The 23,173-nt window shown below is 42.5% G+C and overlaps 1 protein-coding gene across 1 annotated transcript in view; it reads right to left on the bottom strand.

Annotated features, from left to right (window-relative positions):
* Positions 1–4,442: 4,442 nt before the first annotated feature.
* The window catches only part of LOC146786151 (cytochrome P450 2J2-like), a 110,569-nt gene continuing 91,838 nt past the window's right edge, over positions 4,443–23,173 (bottom strand). Inside the window, exons 5-9 of the mRNA XM_085635654.1 lie at positions 19,367–19,543; positions 12,673–12,814; positions 8,731–8,918; positions 6,367–6,508; positions 4,443–6,285 (exon numbers count right to left, since the gene is read on the bottom strand). Coding sequence (XP_085491780.1) covers positions 6,092–6,285; positions 6,367–6,508; positions 8,731–8,918; positions 12,673–12,814; positions 19,367–19,543 — 843 coding nt within the window. The 3' untranslated portion in view covers positions 4,443–6,091. The remainder of the gene's footprint in view (positions 6,286–6,366; positions 6,509–8,730; positions 8,919–12,672; positions 12,815–19,366; positions 19,544–23,173) is intronic.

Below are 23,173 nucleotides of genomic sequence, written 5' to 3'. Positions count from 1 at the left end.
CCGGCAAAACAGGAAGGAAATTACAATAACTAGAAAACAGGCAATACAAAAAGACAAAAACAATTTAAACACAGCAAAAACAACAGGGGCAGGACAGGCGAGCATGGACCACGCCGCTCGGGGGCAGGGGGCGTGGTCACGCGGCGGCAGCGAGGCAGTCAGGGAGACAGGGAGATGGAGGGAGACAGACAGAGGGAGGGAGACAGAAGGAGAGAGATAGAAGGAGACAGACAGAGACACAGGGAGGGAGGGAGACGGTGGGAGGGAGAGAGAGAGAGGGAGACAGAGGGAGAGAGAGAGACTGAGAGAGGGAGACCGAGAGGGAGACAGAGAGGGAGGGAGACAGCGGGAGACAGAGAGGGAGACAGATGGAGACACAGAGGGAGACAGAGAGAGAGGGAGACAGAGAGGGAGAGAGGGAGGGTGACAGAGAGGGAGACGGGGGAGATAGACAGAGGGAGACAGAGGGAGGGAGACATACAGAGAGAGACCGAGAGAAGGAGATAGAGGGAGGGAGAGGGAGACAGGCAGAGGGAGACGTAGAGAGAGGAAGGGAGACGGAGAGGGAGACAGGGGGAGACAGAGGGAGACAGAGGGAGGGAGACAGACAGAGAGAGACAGAGGGGAGGAGATAGAGGGAGGGAGAGTCAGACAGAGGGAGACAGACAGAGGGAGGGAAACAGAGAGGGAGACGGGGGAGACAGACAGAGGGAGACAGAGGGAGGGAGACATACAGAGAGAGACACAGAGAAGGAGATAGAGGGAGGGAGAGGGAGACAGGCAGAGGGAGACGTAGAGAGAGGAAGAGAGAGACAGAGGGAGTCAGAGAGGGAGACGGGGAGACAGAGAGGGAGACAGGGGGAGACAGAGGGAGACAGACAGAGAGAGACAGAGGGGAGGAGATAGAGGGAGGGAGAGACAGACAGAGGGAGACAGACAGAGGGAGGGAGACAGAGGGAGGGAGACAGAGGGAGGGAAACAGAGGGAGAGAGAGAGGGAGACAGACTGAGGGAGACAGACTGAGGGAGACAGACTGAGGGAGACAGACTGAGGGAGACAGAATGAGGGAGACAGAGGGAGGAGGGCGACACAGAGGAAGGGAGTCCGAGAGAGGGAGACAGAGGGAGGGAGACAGAGAGATAAAGAGGGAGACAGAGGGAGGGAGGCAGAGAGAGAGGCAGACTGACAGAGGGAGACAGGACGTATGACAGAGGGAGACACAGAAAGGGAGAGGGAGAGAAGGAGGTAGAGCGAGAGAGGGAGAGAGAGAGAGAGAGAGAGAGAGATATGTGTATGCCGGGTCTGGTGGCTCAGTGGACGAATGCGTCCGCTGCAGGGGCCTGTGTTCAACCTCATGGTCACAGTTTTTTTACCCCCTAGCCCTGCCCCCCTTCCCACTGACCCCGCCTACACTGGTGCAGCCCTCGGCCACAAACCACACTGTAATTTGGCCTCCGAGAGAAAGTTTGTGAGCACCCATGGTATAGATGGAGGGGCCTATTAATAAAGGTGTTTTATTTTGAAGTAAATAAAGTAGTCCTGTTGTAAAGTTTTAGGTACTGTTACTGTTCCTTTGGCCAGCAAAAAAAATTAAAATGGGAATATTCAGGAAATATTTATATACAATAAAATGAGTGCAAATACAAGAAAGGACTGTGCTCTCTTTGTATTTCTACGAAAACGTAGTTGGAAATTTCGGGGACAATTCACGAAGGCATGCATGAGTATTTAAAAGAGTAGTGATGCAGTACAATCTCCCATACTCTTAAACACTTTTTACAATGAGCCCAACAGTATGTTTTTTACTGAGGTCTATTCACAAAGGCATTCTGTGGAACATAAAGTAGTTCTCCTGTAGTACTCTTTTACAAACTCACATGCATTGTCCCCAAATCATTTAGAATGCTAAAAAAATGGGAATATTCAGAGAATATTCATATACAACAATAGAAGTAGAAAGTACTTTGCCCTCTTCGGACATTTACTATCAAGGAGTAGGACATTTAATGGATATTCACAATTGCATGTAGAAGTACACAAAAGAGTATTCTTAGATGCTTTTGCGAATTGACCCCATTGAGTTTATTTTTTAGATAACTCAGCATTCTTAATTTCAATGTTTTAAAGATACTGCATGCTGATCTGAAAATTCAGCAACTTCCTAGGGGTAGCCATGTGAGTTGTTTCAGCACCAGAGTTATATGGTCATATTTGTTTGTGCCAGAGATCATTGTGCTGTCACATGTAGAGTAGCTTTGATAGGGCAGTTTATCTAGAAGGGATATGACCAGCGACTGGAAGGCTTGCTTGAGATCATCCTTTGAGATGAACATATAAACAGATTTAAGTAGTCTGTTGCAAGTGGGTGTCTTTTGCCATAGTTTTAACATGTAGGTCTGGATTCAAATTAGATAGAGTGAATCCAGAAAAAAATGGCATCATTATCGCTGGGCACTGACGTCATTTTGAACAATATTCCTGCCATGACAAAACTTTGTGGTTAATGATGAGCACTTCTTTTCTGAAGGATTTCAGTTTAAGTTTCCACCTAATTAGCCAGTCAAGTAATAGTCTAAGGCAATGGTTGATTAATTGGTGCAATTTGCATTGCTCAAAGATATAGATGTGTGTCTTCCATGATGGCTTGGTGGTACAAGATACACAGTGAGTTTAGGAATCATCCCAGAAGCTCAAGATGCACAGTGAAGTGGATGGGATCCAGGAGCAATCCATGCGGGATGCCACAGAGTAGAGAGGTACTCCAAGAGATCATCATTTACTTTGTTCACTTAGAATTGTTCTGCAAGCTATATCTTGAAGCATTGTTAGACCCTCTCACCTAATTCAAATCTGCATTAAGTTAAATATTTGATCACTAGACTCAAATACCATTAAGCGGTGTAAATAACGGGGGAGGTAGTTTCATCTTTATCTGGTCTCCAAACAAGGCTATTCATAATGTTGAATATAGGAGGTTCCATACTGTGAACTTCATGAAAGCCCGATTATGGACGGTGTAGGATTTTCCTTCTATATTGATTAACATTTTGGGGTCCACATTTCAAAAAGGATTTTAATATAAAATGAAGGCAGAACCTTTCCCAGAGTGGGTCTTACGATACCTTTTTTCAGAGATGTGTGTATTGATTATCATTTGATTGTTGTTTTACAATTTCACTTGTTCAAATCCTACCCCGTTTCCCCTCTAACACATTTGGGACACATCCATGCTATAAAAACCTGCATAAATAAATACATAAAGTCTCACTTGGGTACAAGGAATGAGCAGGATAACGTTTCTAACTTTGGAAGTACAAGGTCCAAAATAGAGTGTGAGAGTTTACAGGAATTAATAATTCATTCTATTGAATTAAGGATAGGCGGGATATAAAGAAGATACAGCTCTTTGTTGGCACTTTGGGGTTGAGATTATTGCCATCAGAGTGGGTTAACAGAGCGAGCAGTAGTGACAATCTTTTCTATTATGTCATGTAGTTTGTACCTTTCCATGTCTTGTACAACTTTCATTTGATAGTGATAGATTGTTGAGACTGGTGGGTGTTCCTTGATAAATTCAAGTAGATTTATGTGTATGTCAATGGCTGATTTATTTTGATCCTCTAGGTGTTGTGAGTATGTTAGCCTGGAATATTGGTCTATGGTCTTTTAGGTACTGAAACAGGGATGCTTTCTTCATTTATGTTCCAGGGAGTATATTGTGTGCCTCTGACGATCATTCTTTGGCCCTTATTTTAGTTCAATTATTTTCTGGGAAGCAAGGTTATCCATACTTGCAAGACTGAGGAGTGTAGGGACCAAGTAATTAAGATATACATGCATGTTCAATGAAAGCAAGTATTGACGCTCTAACTATCATGTGCAAGGATGCTGAAGTGATGATTTGGGGAATTTCTAACCTAAGCATATTTTGGTTTACATTGCATTTGGGTGATATTTTGTGGTGCACATGGAAAACAGATTTTGAAGATAATTAGACCAGTTTGCTGGAATGGGATTTTTGAATTGATACAGTTAGGCACAGAACAAATAAGCTTATACCCCTTATAATTGGTGGAGATTGTTGTCAATGAGGAAAGAGGCTAGGACATGATTTTGATTAAATTGTCAGTCTTGTTGTTCCAATGAAGTGTTAAGCCTCCTATTACTAGGCTCCAGTTCGATGTCAACAATTGTTTATTCATGTATTCAAGCAAATCCTCAATAAATACTTTGTTGTTTGATATTGTTCGAGATGGTGGTAAATATGTTTGCATTGATGTGGAAGACTGGACCATTCCATTCCTATTGTTATTGTTTTCCATTGTTATAAAATGCAGTTTGCAATACTCAGAATTAAATAAGACAACTTGAAGCTTTCTGTTCTGTTATATTTTAAGGTCATTTGGAATTGGACAGAAAGGAACTTCACGAGAGAGCCTGGGTAGTGCAAAACAGGTCAGCTTTAATCATTTGTTTTTTTTAAGTAAGATGCCTCAGAGTTTGCTGTGGGAGAATGGTGTTTGTCAAGGAGACATTTTCAGACAAACCAAGATGGTGCATATAGCCAGGTCTCTGAGGGCAAAGAAAAAGTGACAGAGATCTCACATCATTCCGTATAGGCTGTACATATTTGGAGGAGTGGCATTTGAAAGACAACAGACCTGTCAGATAACCCACATGGAATATGAGAGGTCTGCACAGTTACAGACTTCCCAAATCAATACACACACAAATGGCAATTATATTACAGTGAGGTTATTATACTCTAAGCGATTGTAGAAAATGTGGAATAGAATTATCATGGTACTGATGTAAATATTAGCAAATGCAAACAAAGTCAAAGTAAAAAGAATGAAACGTTAGTGAGTACCCAAGCCTGCATTTACCCTCAAATCTGGCGAGCTACATAAAACTTTCCCCCACACCTTAGTACAGCCCTTAAGTCTGGCCCCTGGATTAACACTGGGAAATATGTGTATGATGGGCACAGCTCCCAGGCATGTCAATGACCTCTCCTATCTCATATAGAGACTGCGTTACACAGTGTGCTGAATATGGTGGTTCCTGTTAAGGATGGAGCAGCAACTTGTTTGTGGGTTCAGGTGCCTAGTATCTAACTGTTATGTGAGAGAGCTAGTAATACCCTGGTTGGTAGCCTAGAGACCTGTTTCTGAGCAAGCTGATATAGCAACCACTTATGGTGGAGAGTTCTTGCAGGATCTCAGGTTAGAAGGCATTAATTTACTGCATGTTATTAGTTATTACCTATTACTATTTTTGTCCCTGTTGACAATCATCTTGATTCTTTTCTGTGAGAAAGCATTGTGATAGTTGCATTTAATCATGATGACATCATGCACACAACAAATACCATTAGGCTTCGGAGACTTAAATCTGCTAGGTAGGTGGTGGTAAGAACTATACAGTACAACATGAGTAATCGCGCATCATGTAGGGTTGGCATAACGAGGAAAGAAATCCCTCCCGGGGGTGGTGGCGGCAGACTGAAAACAAACCACAAGGAGGGTATATTATTTCTGTCATCTGTTAATTGTGAGTCTGTTAATTTTATTGGTATCTGGATTTTATTTATTCATTGTATGCAGTAGTGGCACTACTTCAAAGAGAATGCCTCTAAAGGACAGAGTGGTGTAGATACTGTTTAATGTTTAAAAACCCATAGTTTTATTTAAAGATTCAAGACCTGATTCACAAAGGTAAAAAACTTTCATGGAAGTTTACTATTTGTTGGTATTAAAAAACTACGAGTTTAATTTTACTAATAGTAATTTTAAGGCTGTGGACGCCTATCTTTTTATGTGCAGAGTCTTCTCATGAACACCAAATAAATTTAAACAAAAGTATAAGCCCTAAGTCAATTATTGCCCTGGTGAACAGATATGTAGAAACAATCTTACCACTTTTTAAAATAGATGTATTTACATAATATCTTCTGAAAGGGAGACATAGAATTTAGATCTGGCCGATATAGACTTGTATTAATTTTACTCTTAGGACATGTGCATATAACAAGTGTTGCACAGAGTAACCTCTCCCAACACCAGCATCTTCTCCCATAAGGAACCACCATTTATGTTGTTGTTTTCAAGCGTGAAACAGCACACAATTTGTATGGGTGAGGATGCATAATTGCTCCATAAACACTGTCGAGTCTGGCAGCCGTCACCCCCTCGGGAAGCTGAAACGTAAAGGTCCGGAGCAGGCTGGTGAAGAAGATGAAGAGTTCTATCCTCGCCAGCTTTTCTCCCAAACACACGCGATGCCCTGTGAGAGTGAAAAAGCAGTATACAGTTAGCTTGATCCACAGTTTAAAAAACAGAAGACGTAATGCAACCAAATTGCTACCTGCTGAAAAAGGCAAGAACGCCTCCCTTGTGACAAATTTCCCTTCCGGGTCGAGGAAATGGCTTGGATTGAATTGTTGGGGAGTCTCCCAGTAATCGGGATCATACAGAACAGAGGTTAGGTTGGTTAAAATAACAGTGCCCTGAAAAGAAAGACATATGTTTATCAGCTGAATCCCACTCCCAGAAGATTTCATGACATCATCCTACTAAATTGGTGTTCTCTTTGGTAAACTCATATCCACATTAAACCCTTCATATATGTCTCTTTCCCGCTTTACTTATTTTCTTCGTGACTTTCTCCCATACTATCATGTTGATAAAACAGAGACAGTGGATAGAAAGCGACTTTATCTGTAAGTTACTCTACATCTCAAGCTCCCTTCGTTATTTAAAAGTTCTGGACTATCCCAGCCCTCAGAAATGGTAATAAATAGTATGTTACAAATGACACATAAACATGCATAATACTATATATATTTTCACTGAAGAAAACTGAAGGTTAAAGTGACGTGATAGTTGCACAGTATAATAGTATCTTACTTTATATTTAAAAACCTTAGATATTCACTTAAAAACACAGTTTAAGGTAAGTTATAGTTAAATGAAAATATCAGTTAAGACATAACATTTTAAGGTAACAAAACAACTAACATTCACCAGTGACAGCTATCTCATGTAATTATAACTCGTGCCCTAAAGTAACTATAACTCGCTCAATTGCCATGCACAGTGTTGTTATCAATGATGATATTTCCAATGCCATTAGGGATGCAGTCATTGAACTTGTCATGAGTGATGTAATATGTGAGAAAAATATATGAGGGTACAAACCATGCATGGCAAGTGTGTGTGTTCAGTTAAAGATACACTCACCTAACTATAACATCCCTTTAACCTTTGGATTTTTTGTGAATTTCTTTTTTTCAGTGAATTTCAAAGTTTTAAAACAATGGAAAGTAAGAAATTATTACAATTTCTAAGTAAAATGTCACATAAAACCTTTGTTTTTTCCAGTTAATTTTTTTTTTTTTAGAGTAAAGTAAGATGTCCACTGCAATGCCTTGGCCGCAAGGTCTGGCTTCTGACCATGCCCTCCAGCCAAACCACCTGAAACCCTGCCATGCAAGGCCTTCGGTTGTACTTGGCCTCGTTTTTTGCACTCAACCCTGCTCTTTTTATTTTATTACTCTACAGATCTGTGGATCCACTACAAAGCTCCAAAAGGCCATGCCAGGCCTACAGTGGATCTATGGCCCCCATCAAAAACATTTTTAAAAAATGTGACCCTGGAAAGTTCCTCTGGGATTCCCCTCCCCACATGACCCAGGTGTTAGGGTACCCCTAACTTGCCCTCTTATATGTTACTTCGTTTTGTATGACTCAGGGACTGAGCCCCAAAGTCATATGCTGGCAGCCACAACTTTTCCTTTAAGTTGCAGCCAGCCAATCACAATGCATACTTAAGCTTGTCGATCCACAGCCGTGGCTCTAAGGTGGAACAGCTGTGTGAAATATACATATATTTAGAGCATTCATTACTCAAAAACTACTGAACGGATTTGCAGCAAATCAAAAAATCAAGAACTAGCTTTTCTGCCAAATTTGGTGTTCTTTTGTTCACCGTTTTTGTAGTATTGCTGATCAATTTTCCTATGGAAAATTGCATGGGAAAAATATATTTTGGGACCACTCCTTTTTCTCAGCTCCGTTGACGAATCACCCTGAAACTTTCCGGTATGAAGCTGAGGTGGATGAGACTTTCTTTTGGAAAGTTTCTTGAAGATCCGTCAAACAGCACCAAAGTTATAAGAAAACTAAAAGATTCCAGTTCCCAAGGAAACATGGTACTAACTACAACTACGCAGTGGGAACCTCCATTTGGTAACACACAGACACACACACACGCAGGCACGCACGCACGCACACACACACATATATATAAATACACACACACTTAAGCAAGCAAACACAAGACAGTTTGTGTTTTGCTGTGACATTTTTAAAGGTGCTATCCTTGGAAATGGGTGCAAGTGCACATGAAATAATTGCCAACCAAATGGGCTTGTAATAAAACATTACATTGATTTTGAAAGGTCTGGTCAACACACAACGGGATCATAGTACTGAGTTTGCAAAATGTAAATTCGAGCCCAGGAAGGGTCTTGGTGTCAAGATTAGATAGAGAGTTAGGTAGACAAGATGACCCCCTCATGAGCCTTATCTGCTGTGAAATTATGTGCATATTGAACAGCCAACTGAGCAAAAAATATGCACATTACTCTTTCTTCATGATGCGCATGGAGGTAGATCATTCAGTGCTATTTGTGTAACATGTGCTGGCCATCTTTTACATTTACTCAACCTTTTCAATCTGGTAGCCTTGGACAGGGGCCTCCTTCACACACACTCGTGGTACGCCCACAGCTGAAATGCTGCTGTAACGTTGAATCTCGTGGATAACAGCATTGGTGTACAGAAGCTTTTCCCGATCTGCATACAAGATCACAGAAGAGGATCCAAAAACAGCATCCAGTTCCTTCTGGACTCTGTCTGAAGAGAAACTTTAATGTTTCAGGCCACACAGAAAGCAAGAGGTTTGCAGAAAGCACAAAAACATTGGTATCAGATAACAAAGAGCCACTGAGGGAAGTCAACAGTTAATTCCTGTACATTCAGACCACCTAAATCTGAAGATTTTGTGAACATTTATTTGTCGCCCTAATTAAACCTTATGCAATACATAAGGAAGAATTGAACCATAGAGGGAAACCATTTTGTCAAAGGTCGTACCAACTGAAGAAGTTGCATGGATAGGGAATATTCTTCACTTTATGCAGGGAATACTACATATGGAGGAGAACCCATGAATGGACATCCTCCACCATAAACATGCTATGGCCCACACCTGCATTGGGATCACTGAGCAATGTCAATTTTGTACACATGGCAGTGGCCATCTTTGTCTAGAGTTTTTGTGAAGACTACAACGCTAGATGAATACACTAGTTTTAAGCTTCCTCCTACTTAGGTAATCTTTTAAGAACTTCGGGAGGAATTTGCCCTCAAATAACAAAGAACTGGTCGTGCCCTGCTAGACATGGAAAGCCTTTTGCTAGCTTCTTTCATGTAACCTTTCTCTGAAAATTGCAACTAAGCAATCGGAAACGCTTTGTTTTGAGCCATACTAAGGTAAACAGATCTTATGGAAACTGATCCTAATCAATGCAAAAATGCATAATCATGTTTTTAACTATTCTTATTTAGACTGCATTGCTGCAGCTTGTAATTGGTTTTATATAAAACAATGTGACACCTACTCAGTTATATTTGTGCAATATAAAAGTGAAAAGACCACATGAATAATAAATATGCAACCTGTGGATCCTCCTCCGGATTTAGCATTTCCTCCTGAAATTAAAGACATTTTCAATGCCAAATCAGGCTTCTAGGCCATTCATTTTGTGTCTTACTGCAAAGAAAATACAGCCGGAAGGAAGCTACCACTCTGACTAGAGTATCAATTCACTGCCAGATAATAAATTATAAATTGTGTTTCACCGCTGGTGGTGTGAAATTACCACTGGTGGTGTGCACCATCAACTGCACATACCATTTAGGGTCAAAAGAAAGCCAATAATATACAATATTTGCTTTGCTGGCACTGTTTCAAGCTAACCACAATATAAAAACTATTACCAGCAAAAAAGATGTAAAGTGCATGGCCAGGTGTAGCAACAGAAAATACTTCTCTATTGTCACGTAGGTATTTGGGCTTGCATCTATTCAACACTTTGAGTAACAGCAACGGGGTGCTAGCTTATTTTGTACCATATGACAGGTGAATTGTTTGGAGGCAAATAATATTTTCATGCATTTTCTGTTATAGCGCAGGTTTGCAAAGAGAAGTATTACACCATCATAGGACATGACTGAATATTGCGCTCTTATGTGAAGATGATTAATCTTTAATAAAAAACATAAGGACATTGACTACTTGGCTTTTCCTGTCCTCTGTTAGAATAGCTTTAGGTACTGGATGCAGGAAGTGGAATTAATGTTTCTACTAGTGGGCGTCCATGTGACAGGAAGTAGTGTTGTATGTTTTAGCACATTTGCTGCTGCCAGTGTGGGTCTTTACTAGAAGACAGGATCCATGGCTTGGGCAGCTAGACTGCAAAAAAACCTGAAAAGCCATCTTTTAAAAGTTTATCTAGACCAGTGACATATCCTGGGTCTTGGGCTTAACATTGTTTAACGATGAGACACCTTACATTTGTCTCTAGTCCAGGAGGTGCTGGAGCCGTCTAGTTTTATAGTGTATATTCTTAATTTAGTTCTAAGTGAAATCAAGTACTGTTTCTTTTTTTTAAAGTGAAAACATTGATTTATGAAGTTATATTAGGTCCTTTGCTGAGTTCCTAAACTTTCAATATCTCTGAGTAAACAGTGAACTGCCTCACTACCCTTGATGTCAAGTACTAAGGGTGTGTACTTGATGCTCAGTTTGAGTTAGGTTTGCCACCTGACCGTTGTTTAACCTGCGAGACCAGTATTTTAATGTCCAGGTCGGTACATAAATTAGCAAAATCGCCAAAAGCTGAGATTTGTTTCCCATATCAGTACATACTATAAACAGTAAGTATAACATAAAAACAGAATGAGCTCTGGCTGATAAGTAAAGTAAAAAAAGGCCGAAAAGCCAAGTTGAAAATGAATATAGGCAACTCTGTTTAAAGATCTATTTTAAGTATCTGGTCCGAGCCTTTGCAGAATGATAAAACGTGAACAAATGGCTGGTATTTTTCCCTGGGAAAGTTGGCAACCCTACTTGAGTCCAGTGGTAAGATGGTCCCACGACACCAGAGGAATTGCCACAACTGGAGTGTAGTTACCCGTCCTTCCAGCATTACCTTATAAACTGTAATAGATGTGCAATGCTATTGCCCACTGGCCCAGAAAAAAAACAGCCCAGCCTCTGTCCAATTCAAAGTACTTCGTGATCTGGTACAACAAGCCCCAACGTCTGCATTGTTGCTTGCCAATCACAAAAGAGGAATAGCACATCGAGCAAAGTGTGCCACCAACAGCACCGATGGTACGAAGAACCATAAGGTGCTTTGGATTCTCTACTCTTACGATAGCTGTGCATCCTAAAATAATGGCACAACAGCATCTGAAGTGGGTTGGTGTGCATTGCTGTTTTCAGTGAGAAAACAAGCAGTTTAGCTGCTGTGGTATGCACCTTGCCTTTGCCTACAGGTGTTCTACATTATGTATTTTTTTAGGTTTCACCAGGTGCTTGTGAAGTCTATCGTTAATATAACTCTTAAAAGTGGCTTACATCCCGCCCTTGCTTTTCACTGGTTCCTGTGCTTGTCACTTACTTTTCCTCCATTTCTATTGGCTGTAGCATACTATTTCCTGTTGTTGCTCGTGTGTTTCTCTTATCAGTCTCCCGAGGCCCAAGTACTGTTTAGATCCACTTTGCTGGAACTTCTTGGCAGCACCTCTGCGTGCTTCGAGCAGCACACTCACCAGTCCCCCTGGGGCTGAAGCAGGGACCCATTCTAGCGCTCCCTTATTAGCAACTCCTGAAGCACCAATTTTTTTCATGTTCTCATGCGGTGTGCTGATTTAAAACAGTGTCATAACGACCTGGGCTTTAGGTTTAGCCTGCACAGCCCTTATGCTGAGCTCCTTTGGTTTTTCCTCCGCCCTTTACCTAATCTCCCCATAGCTGCACCCATTTCAAGCATACTTGTCAGATGCATTTTTTTTTCCTTGTCCTTCCTGCTTTATAGTACCACCATTAACAGCACAATACATTGCCTTTCTAAATAAACAAGTCATAACACTTTAACAGAGTTTCAGCCCTCCCATTGCTTAACATTTGTTGGCTTCAATGTCTCTCTTATTTGCTGCCTTCTAATTGGCCGTGTGTCCCAGCTTCGCTTCCTCTTCTTTTGGCTGGAGCATAGACCAAGTAGCGATTGCTTTAGCTTAATTGCTGTCCTTCCACTGGCCATTCAAAGCTCTGTTTTACTGTTCCACCCACCCATCAAACAAGTCCTTTTTCCCTTTGAAATGAATGCCCATGCTGTATAACCACCTGTAAGCTGTGCTGCATGGCTAAAAGTAATGTTACAGAAAAAAGACTATGGTGCATCCAGCGTTAATGCACTTTTGGAAAAAAAAGCACATTTGCCCTGGCTGTGTTATAGCGCTTTCCTAAATTAGTTTTAGCATTACTGTAAATCATCTGTGCTGCTATACAGCATGGCTTCAATGCACAGCTAAATCTTACCTTGGATGTCAGGGTGGGCCACCATGTAGAGGAGGGCCCAATAAAGAGCAGTGGTGGTGGTCTCTGATCCTGCCAAGAAGAGGTCACCCACCACCTGGACTATGCTTTCCTCATCAAATGTAGACTGAGGGTCCACACTGGTCTAGAAGGAGAAATATTAAACAGAAATATTTTGATGAGTCACATGTAAAAGATCATATGCTGATGGTCCTATATAATTTATTTGAACATTTCAATAGTACTGCTGTAGTTACTTGATAATTTCTCATGGGGTGGCGTACAGTGGTGTGGAGTGGCGTAAAGTGAAGGAGATTAGAGTGGAGAAGAGTGGCACAGAGTGGAGTAGTGTAGAGTGGCTTGGAGTGGCATTGAGTAGGGTAGAGTGACAGAGAGTGCAGTAACATAGAGTGGAGTGTTGGAAAGTAGAGTGCAGTGGCGTGGAGTGCAGTTGTGCAGTGCTTAATTTGTGCTGGAGCTTTCCGGTGCTTAGCACCGGCACTTATTACTCAGGGCCGGGTCTATGAAATACCTGCCAATTCATATGATGATTGTCTCTCATTTTAGACCTTTATAACCGTGACAACAACCCCCCTGATGTTTCTCACCTGTGCGTAAACTTTTAAAAATTCGATGCTGCGCCGAGGTTGCCCTGAGACACAGACGCACACCACCAGAAACTGCGTGGGGCACTGCCTCAGCGTAACAGCCTGGCGACAGGTCCCGCAAACATAGTAGTGCAGTGCTAGTGCGTTACAAATGACCACTCACGCTTGCAAAACAAAATTAGCCCTCCCTCATTGGCGTTGAATCGAAAAGTCAGGTGTCCTGACTTGGACCAATGCAGACTGTAGCTACACTTTTCCCCGCCCCAGCATACTGCGCAGCTGCAGCTCAGTTGATCACAGCAAGCAGTGGTACGTACTCGGGACTCCTGAAGCTGCAGCAGGCCTCACGCTTCGAATTAATTAAAGGCAATGTTATGCCAGTAAGTATTGGTTTTGTAACACACTGCTAATAGTGTAAAGTAATGGAGCGTAAAATGTACCATGACTATTTTCTGTGAGATCACACGGTGGCAACGTGGGTCATGCTCACTGTATAAAACTCGTTAAAATCACATTCTCATTTGTGTGGGAAAAAGCAGTGACAGTGTGCGCGACCGCTGCGCCACAAACTTTTTAAACTTCGAAGCCTCCCCACAGCTTCCCGCCTTATCATGAGGCACACACACAAACTGCCTGTGACCAACCTGCCCCACGTCTTGGCTTTGGGCTCTATTCTTGCATAGCCACCTGGCCTGGAGGAGTTCAGTCTTTATTCTCTCATAGGCGCCAGGCCCCGTGTCAGGGAGCCTGGGCTCTATTCCTTCATAATCGCACAGCCCGGTGTCTAGTGCCCGGGCTCTGGTCCCTCATAGACGCCTGGCAGTTTTTTTAAAGTCAAGGCTCTGCCCTCTCATAACCCCTCCGGCTTCGAGGCTGGGCTTCGGCCTCCATTCCAGCGAAGGTGCCACGCCAGTGACTGCAGCCCGGGCTCTGGTCTCACAGAGCCGCAAGGTAACTAGGTTCGCACATAGCCGCCCAGGCCTGGTCTCCTACAGCCGCCGGGTCCAGCCCTATGATGTAGGGCTCTGTTCACCCACATCCGCCCAGCCCCCACCCGAGAACCGAGAGTCCGGAGAGCAGAGATGTAGCTCTCATTAGCAGGGGCAGTAAGTGCAGTGGCACCAGGACACAGAGGCCTGCGGGGCCTACCTGAGCCATTATTGCTGTGCTGTATAATTGAAACTGCAGCCAGGGCCCCCATTTCCATCCTTGCACGAGGGTCCATGACGCACTGGCCACGCCACTGCTCATTAGTGCAACAGGTGTAGGCACCCAGGTTCAAGAACGAAGGAGGGTATTTCTCTGTATATATGGTTGTATTTTACTATTGGGCACCTTCCCCGCTTCCTTTAAGGACCATTCCACGTCGCTGCACCACTGCTGGCGAGGGCTGCTGGCTGCCACAGCTTGAAGGAGACGGGTTAATGAGGGGCGGGAGCTCCCTTGTGGGGCACCTGTGAAAACAACCTCCGTCATGGGAGGCAACCGGGCCTATCTGTAGCAATCTGTCCTTCCCGGGGCAAGCATGGGTAAGAAGACACACTAACTCCCTCCCCCACCCGCCCAGGGGGCACTTAGTGGGACCAGAGTCAGAGCAGAAGGGAAAGGAATCGGCATTCAGCAGCGTCATGTGAAGCCGTGGGTGGTTGGGGGGCATTCTGTGGCGGGCCAGTGGTGCACAGATTTGACACCAAGCTGCTCGAAGCAGCACAGTCCTGTGAGGTTGTTACCCTGTCCAAAAAGTGTGACATCGTGTGCCAAAGAGCATCTTGTAGGCTGCAGTACACCCAATTTATGCAGCACAACGTTGATTAAATTATGCGACAAGAAATGGCAAATGACGCTGCATTGTGCGGCAGTGCCCACAATTTTATGTATAACTACCTGACTACCAGCTGAAATTTAATTAGAGGCAGTGAGACACCCTTGGACAATTATTAGGAAGCTGTTTTATTCACTGATGTGATGTGCCATGCTGTGAAGGACCCGCAAGACAGTCAAATGGCAGCACAGAAGGCGGTAGTAACGTAAGAGGGAGTTTGGCTGGTACGTTCCCCTTCTTAGGTTACTGTATCACTGCATCTTATGAAAATAACTAGAATCTGCAATTTTCATCTGCGATGAACCAGAGAACGGTGGCAGATTCGGAATCCCTCCATCTGTCCAAAAATAATTTAGATCTCTCTTTCTCCACACTGTGTGCACCTGGCTCAGTGAATATTTGCAACAGGCAGTCTACACATGCCTGCACAGGGCCAGCAGTATGGCAGAGTGACCATCACCATAGCACTGGGCGTTGACTTTGGGGGTTGGGGGTGCCATTTTCTCAAATATATGATGGAGTTAAAAGCACCTGCTACAGTGTTCCTTGCCTCCAGCAATTTTCTGGCAAAAATAAAAATGTTAATATAACTGGTGATTAATGGAGCTGATGGACAGAGAATCGAGCTTTGTCTAGTGGAAGTTTACTTTTGACTCATCATAAGGTAGCACAGAGGGTTTATGCTTCACAGCATGTGCACCATGCAGATCACAATGCACGTGTAACAAATAGTTCAGTGGGATACTGTTCTTGTGGGGGAGATCCGTTTATTACTTTCAGTCTATAAGTTTAAATACTAATATAGAATATTAAGCTACTACGTCTACCTGTCACCAAGAGCTGCATGTAGAAATGCATGTGAGAGGGTGCATTAAGGAGATGTGGGTGGGGGACAATAGAGTAAGTGGTGGAGCCAGAGGTGGAAGTGGGTGGAGCTGAGGAAGTGGGTGTGGCCTCCCCCCAAAAATGTGAACACCTGCACTTAATATTTTACAAATTAAGCACTGCAGTTGTGTAGAGTAGAGGAGAGTGGTGTAGATTGCAGTAGTGTAGAGTGCAGTGGCGTACAGTGGTGCACAGTAAAGGAAAGGATATATAGTGCATGGGGTAGACTGAAGTGGTGTAGAGTGGAGTGGATTACAGTGGAGTAGAGTGGAGTGGAGTAGAGTGTTGTGGAGTGGCAGAGTAGAGTGGCATAGAATAGAGTGGCGTAGAGTTAAGTGGGGTGGACTTAAATACATGAGGTAGACTGAAGTGGGGTACAATATAGTGGCACTAAGTAGAGCGGCATAGAGGAGCATCGAGTGGAGTAGACTGGAGTAGGATAGTGACAGAGCGGCACTGTGTGGAGTTGAGTGGCAAAGCATAGAGTAGAGTGGCAAAGATTGGAGTGCTATAGAGTGGAATGCCATAGAGTGATGTGGAGTGGCATAGATTAGAGTGGAGTGGCATAGAGTACAGTGGAGTGGCTTAGAGTGCAGTGGCATACAGTATAGTGGCATAGATTAGAGTGCAGTGGCGTAGAGTGGAGTGGCATGGAGTACACTGGTGCAGAGTAAAGCAGAATGGCGTACAGTGCAGCGCTGTAGAGTCATGTAGAGTGGTGTATAGTGCTCTGGGGTAGAGTGGAGTGGACTGGAGTAGAGTAGAGTGGACTGGAGTAGAGTAGAGTGCTGTACAGTAAAGTGGAGAAGAGTGACGTAGAGGGGAGTGGAGTACAATGGCTTGGAGCAGTGAAGAATAGAGTGCCTGGTGTAGAATGGCATAGAGTAGGCTGATGTACAGTGAAGTAGGGTACAGTGAAGTAGGGTAGAGTAGAGTGGCATAGAATGCAGTGGCACAGAGAAGAGTGTACAGCGATGTAGAATGCAGTGGCATAGAGTGCAGTGGAATCGAGTTGAGTGGTGAAAGGTAGAGTAGAGTGGCATACAGTGCCAATGCTATACAGTGCAGAGTAGAGTAGCGTATAGTGCACTGGGGTAGAGTGCAGTGGAGTAGAGTGCAGTACAGTAAAGTGGGGTAGAGTGGCGTGGAGTGGAGTGGAGTACAGCGGCTTGGAGTGGCATGGAGTGGAGTGGAGTGGCGTAGAGTAGACTGGCTTAGAGTGAAGTGCGGTACAGTAGAGTGGAGTAGAGTTGAGTGGAGTAGAGTGGCATAGAGGTCAGTGGCGCACAATAGAGTGCAATGACATAGCGTGCAGTGGAGTAGAGTGGCTTGGAGTGGAATAGAGAAAGTGACATTGAATACAGTGGGGTAAAGTAAAGTGGCATTGAGTGGGGTGGGGTAGAGTGGCATAGAGTGGCACTGTGTGGAGGGAGTGGCATCTCATAGAGTAGAGTGGCATAGAGTGGAGTGGGATAGAGTGGGGTGGCATGGAGTGGCATAGAGTAGAGTGAAGTGACATAGAGTTGAATGGACCTCCATAGAGTGTAGTGGCATAGACTGCACTGGCGTACAGTAGAGTGGTGCAGAGTACAGTGCAATGGTTTGGAGTGCAGTAGCATAGAGTAGAGTGGTGCAGAGTAAAGTAGAGTGGAATTCAATGCAGTGGTGTATAGTTGTGTGGCATAGCGTGGTGCAGAGTACAGTAGAGTGGCATATAATGTAGTAGGGTAGAGTGCAGTGGAGCAGAGTGGTGCAGAGTACAGTTGAGTGGCCTAGACTGCAGTGGCATAGAGTAGAGTGGTGTACAGTAAAGTGGCATAGAGTAGAGTGGTATAAAGTAGAGTGACGCAGAGTGCAGTAGCGTAGGGTAGAGTGCAATGGTGTAGAGTAGAGTGCTGCATAGGGCAGTAGTGTAGAGTGTAGTGGCATAGAGTAGAATGGTGCAGAACAGAGTAGAGTGGGTTAGAGTGCAGTATCTTAGAGTAGAGTGGTGCAGAGTAGAGTGGCATAGAGTGCAGTGGAATACAGTGTAGTGGTATAGTATTATGGAGTGGCGTAGAGTGGTGCAGAGTAGAGTGGCTTGGAGTGGCATAGAGTAGAGCGGTGTAGAGTGAAGTGGGGTAGAGTTAAGAAGGCTATAGTACCATGGCACAATTTAGTGTGTCGTAGACCTTTGACGTGAATAAGGTAGGGGTTGCTCTATTTTGGAAAATCCACCCATGCTCTTCCTCTCATGTCAGGAGTGTGAATTTTGTCAACTGCGCTCACCAACTAGGGATTTATAGACCCATGTTAGAATGAGAAAAGTAGAACTACAAGTTCCAAAATGCTTAGTGCTGTTATCAGTCATCATGATAGCCCACAGGGAGGTTACAGATATGCCTCTGCTCCACCTGTCTTGCAGCTTACCTTCTCTTCAGTCTCTAAAAGTGGTATTTACTTAGCCCACTTTAGGGATAGTTTGGTACAGACACCGCTATGGAAGGAAAATGCGATATTGAGCAGCACAATTTGCCATCATAAAAAAGAATGTAATAATTGTTTATGAGCAGAAAGAGTAGTTTGTCTGAAAACGTTGCCAAGTAGGATGACACTAGTTAGCTTTTTTTTGTTTAGATGCATTCAACACTTGCCACTTATGCCAGGGTGTCTGTTGGGTCCCACCTTTTGAATCTGCAGCCAGTTCCCCAGACTGTACTGGTGGTGTAATGCTAAATGATGGGCTCACCTGCAGAAAGCTGTGGGGAGCCCCTGAGACTCATGCATCTTGCATAGGACTTAGGTTCACCTGGAACTCTGAAGGGTGGCCCACTCCCTGCTCCTTAGGGGCTGCAGGGCCCCTATCACTCCCCAAGGTGTACATTTAATAAAACATGGCAACGCAATGTTGTTCACTGTTGTTGGTGATGTGCTCCACATGTAGTGTCCTGCTGCACTGGATGACGTGATGTGGGCTTTCATTAACAATCGTATTATGTTTTTGTCATTAGGGGGCACCATTTTCTCTATTATCCACTACTTGCTCCTCGGCCTAAGCGCAGCACCTGCTAGTGGGGAAGAGTGGCATTACCACTTGCAGCAAAAAAGCAGGGAAAAGTTCAATCGACCACCAGTTCTTAAAATTAATAGTAAATCTCTAAGGAGGAGAAGAGCTTCTTTACAGCTATCACAATACATATTTACATTACAGGTGCACGTCCCTGCTATTCCCATTGCTAGCAAAATAGATAATGGAAACAATACTATTGATCAACACTACAACAAACTGTAAAGAAGTTAATTTAGTGGTTCTGCTGCTAACAGAGAAGGAAACAGGATAATTCTGATATTACCAGTAGAAATGACTCAGTTGAGGGAGGTGAGAATGAGCAGAACTCCTTACCTTGGATAGCTGAGTCAGGTACAAATCAATGAAATCACGGGGTGCATCCTCCACCATGGTCTCCTGATGCATATTGATTTCCTGACGAATATACTTGTGTGTCTGTTTCCAGGCCTTCAGCGCCGTCTGGTGAGGGCCTGGTACACGACGCATCAATCCTGGGGCAAAATCATAGAGCTACGGCAGGGAGAGACAGATTGACACATATGGTTAGGAGCCGAGCTTTGTGAATTTTTAATTATGAATGCTATTGAATAATCTGCCATCTATAAGAACACTTAGGGATGTATGACATAAAGTATCTTGGGGCTCAAGGGTCTTTTGCATCCGCTTTTCTACCCTTGGAGCACTTTGTTATCACTGAATTATGGATAGGGCTCCCGGTTTTATGGTATTTATTTTCTTGACATTTCCGTCTGTATTTATCCATATTTATTTTTTTGCTAATTTTATCTGTATGTATCCATTTTTATTTCGGGTTTTGTGAGACAAATGAAGGAAAAATAGTACATTTCCACATTTATTTAAAAGATAAATGTAAGCTCTTATCTGAATGTATCACAGATTTCAATAATATAAATCCGACCGATTATAAATCAATGTACATATATGAAAATATGAACATTTTAGTATCAACATACTGAAGTTAAAGCCTCATAACAATAATGTATTTATTTGTTAACAGCTTACCTGTCAATCTACACAGCTATTGGCCTGACAGTCATGTCTGACAATATTTAGAATCACTCAGAAAAGAAACTAATTTCCGTGTTTATCCACATTTACATATAAAAACAGGAAAATAAATGGTTTTCTGTCTGTATTTATCTGTAAAAATCAGTGAAAACGGAAAACAAGGAGCCTTAATTATGAATCAAGTAAAGTACAAAAAATACACAAGCGAGATCCGAAGGGGATGTTTCCTTATATGCTTTGGTGTGACCCTTGCAAATTACAGAAACCCTCTGCTTCAGTGCCATATTACAAAGGGGATGGGGAGTCGGAGGCAAATAAGTTGCGGGGAAGCACACTGATTTTGCACCACATATGAGGTGCCATGCACTATGGACATCCACAAGGGTGCTTTCTGAGTATGGGTAACAAGGGTTCTATGCAATCTCTCAGCCATTCCCCCAGAGATGGGTAAAGACACACACACCTGCCTGTTGCGGCATCCCTCTCCCCTTGAAACCTAGTGAGGTCTGCACTAGTGCACACTATTAAGGGCGTGCCGCAGCGCAGGTCAAGAATGTGAGCCAATATGTAAGATGGCTGGTTGTATGACACAATATCGACCACCCAAATATTGATTTACCACAATATCACCCAAAAATATAATTGAACAAACCATCATCATACAGACAAACAAGACATACACAAATGCATCTGACAAAACTATAGCCATAAAAAATATTTGAAATACCATATCAAAAAGAGAAATATAGGAAAATAAATGTTATCATTAAGTATATACTAATATTTGACTATTCCAACAGCATTGACTACAAAAATATTGCTTAAATAATTAAAAAGGTTTAAACCTTTTAATTATGAACAGATAATTACCAAAATAACCAAACAGAAACAAAACTTTTTAAAAATATTACACATATGAAATAAAGACAAAATAAAATATAAATTATATTTAAAACCGTATTAACTCACTAAAGAACTACAAAAAATATAAATTTTACTAATGTAGCACATAAAAATAAAATGAAACGAATAAACTAACATAAATACAAACAACAATCACTAAACAAATAACAGAAATTTGTACAAACTTTAAATAATATTAACACATATAAATATACGTTATTGTTACACATGATCTTTAATGAGCATCCACCAAACAAGGAACAAACTGCCAAAAAAATAAGACTAAACTTAAACCTAAAACTATGTAATGAACAGATCTCTTAATTTTTTTTTAAAATAATATAAAAAGGGAGGAAAATGTACATAAACCTTGCAGCAAACATTCTACACCGGAACAAAGCCGACGTTCTGCTGGATTCTACATTCAGATTCAAGGAGCTACCCTACACAAAATTTAAATTCCACACACAAAAGTAAGTAAAATAAACCAAGTAACTAAAAATGTGATTTAACTCATTGTCTAACTCTTAAGGTAAAATAAACCACAAAAAAATCTTCCTGTTTTATCGCAAATCTGTAGCTGCCATTTCAACATTACAAACAAAAATGCTGGCCTGCCCTGCAAAAACACCAACTTTCAAAATGATTTGACTAGCAAGCTGAAAGAGTAAATACACATATTTGTTTTAAAAAAAAACCTCAAAACCTTAAAACTAACAAATAAAACAAAGAACCAAACATCCCTAAAACCAACACAACTATTGTTTTAAACACAAAAGTAAAATGAACTTTCTACATGAAACAGACAAACAAGCTCTACCTGACTCTCACCTCAGCAGAAATTAACAGAATAAAAAAGGTAGCACATTAAAAGGACAGCAACCATGTAAACATGAAATGTGAACAGTAAAATGCATATCAAATTGTTAACTTTAAATGTACTACATTTTAATCATCCATTAATATATTCTTCTAACATTGGCAGATATAATGTCAGACATAGCGATGTACATCACCTGCCAGAAACTCAAAAAATCATTAGTACGCATAGGATATGCAAAGAAGCCATGAGAGCACAACATCCAAAACATACTTTGGAGATGTACAAAATACTATGGTAATGCTTGTGATGGAAAAGCCACAATTAGGAATAATGTCGTAATTAACGTTGAAGAGCAAAACCACCCCCCAAATAGAACAGAGATAGAAGTTTGTTGCAAGAAAAATAAGCTCATAAATGTTCCTGAGCACACAATTTGGCAACCTCCAGGCATTCCCAATTTAAAAAGATTAATGGCATACACCAAAAAGGCCACAGAAGAAACCTCTTCTGCTCCCAAATGATACCAGGTCATATCTTTTTCTGAAAACCTAACCACTACATATACTGAAAAACCCTTTCTCCTGGACAATAATACAAATAATGACAGGAGAATAATCATACATGCAACAGCTCTCCCTGCAGCCTGCACAACATGGTGGATTACATCAGTAGTACCCAAGCTCTCCATTCCTTTAAATAGACCAGAGTTCAGAATCTTCAAAATTCCATAACTCGGTCTGTTGAGCCGATTTTTTTGATCTTGGGCTTACTTTGCGCCTGTCCTTTACATGGAGCATTTTATGGGGAGCTGGTTTTGCTGCACCAGGTCCCAGCCCTGGAGAGACCCTTCTACTACTGTCGGTCAAGGGCATTAGGTGGCTTCTCATTCCAGCCGTCTGATTCTGGTGTCATTGCCATCCAGATCCAGGGTCTTCATCTCTATCTCTTCCTGGTGCAGGGGTTTATAAGTGTGGGTGGAAAGTTCTAGATGCCAGGCACCCCTGACCAATCCTAGGATGCCACATTATCTCTCCACGCCTGTGCTAAACATCCTGCACATCATTTTGGGACAATCCAATAAAGCAGCATCAACTTTTCAATATAAATAGGGCCTGCGAGGGCCTCAGCTCCAACACTAGCAGCCAATACTGCCAGCTACCTTTCCATCAAAGCGTCAAAGGGGGGCTACCTCCTGTGTTGGCTCCTAATGTCTTGGCTTCCTCCTTGGTTCAGTGGACTAGGGCTGCCCCACCCTAGGTGCAGTGTGACAACTAATTATCAGATTCTGATATTCCTCTCCAACCCACCCTTCTCAGAAACTGAGTCAATCACAGATAATCCCTCTCTTTGTGTGGGGAGGCCTTTGTTCCCCCTGATGGGGAACA

Source organism: Triturus cristatus, chromosome 11 (genome assembly GCF_964204655.1).
Source record: "Triturus cristatus chromosome 11, aTriCri1.1, whole genome shotgun sequence".
Lineage (NCBI taxonomy): Eukaryota > Metazoa > Chordata > Amphibia > Caudata > Salamandridae > Triturus > Triturus cristatus.
This window is presented reverse-complemented; position numbering and strand designations above follow the sequence as displayed.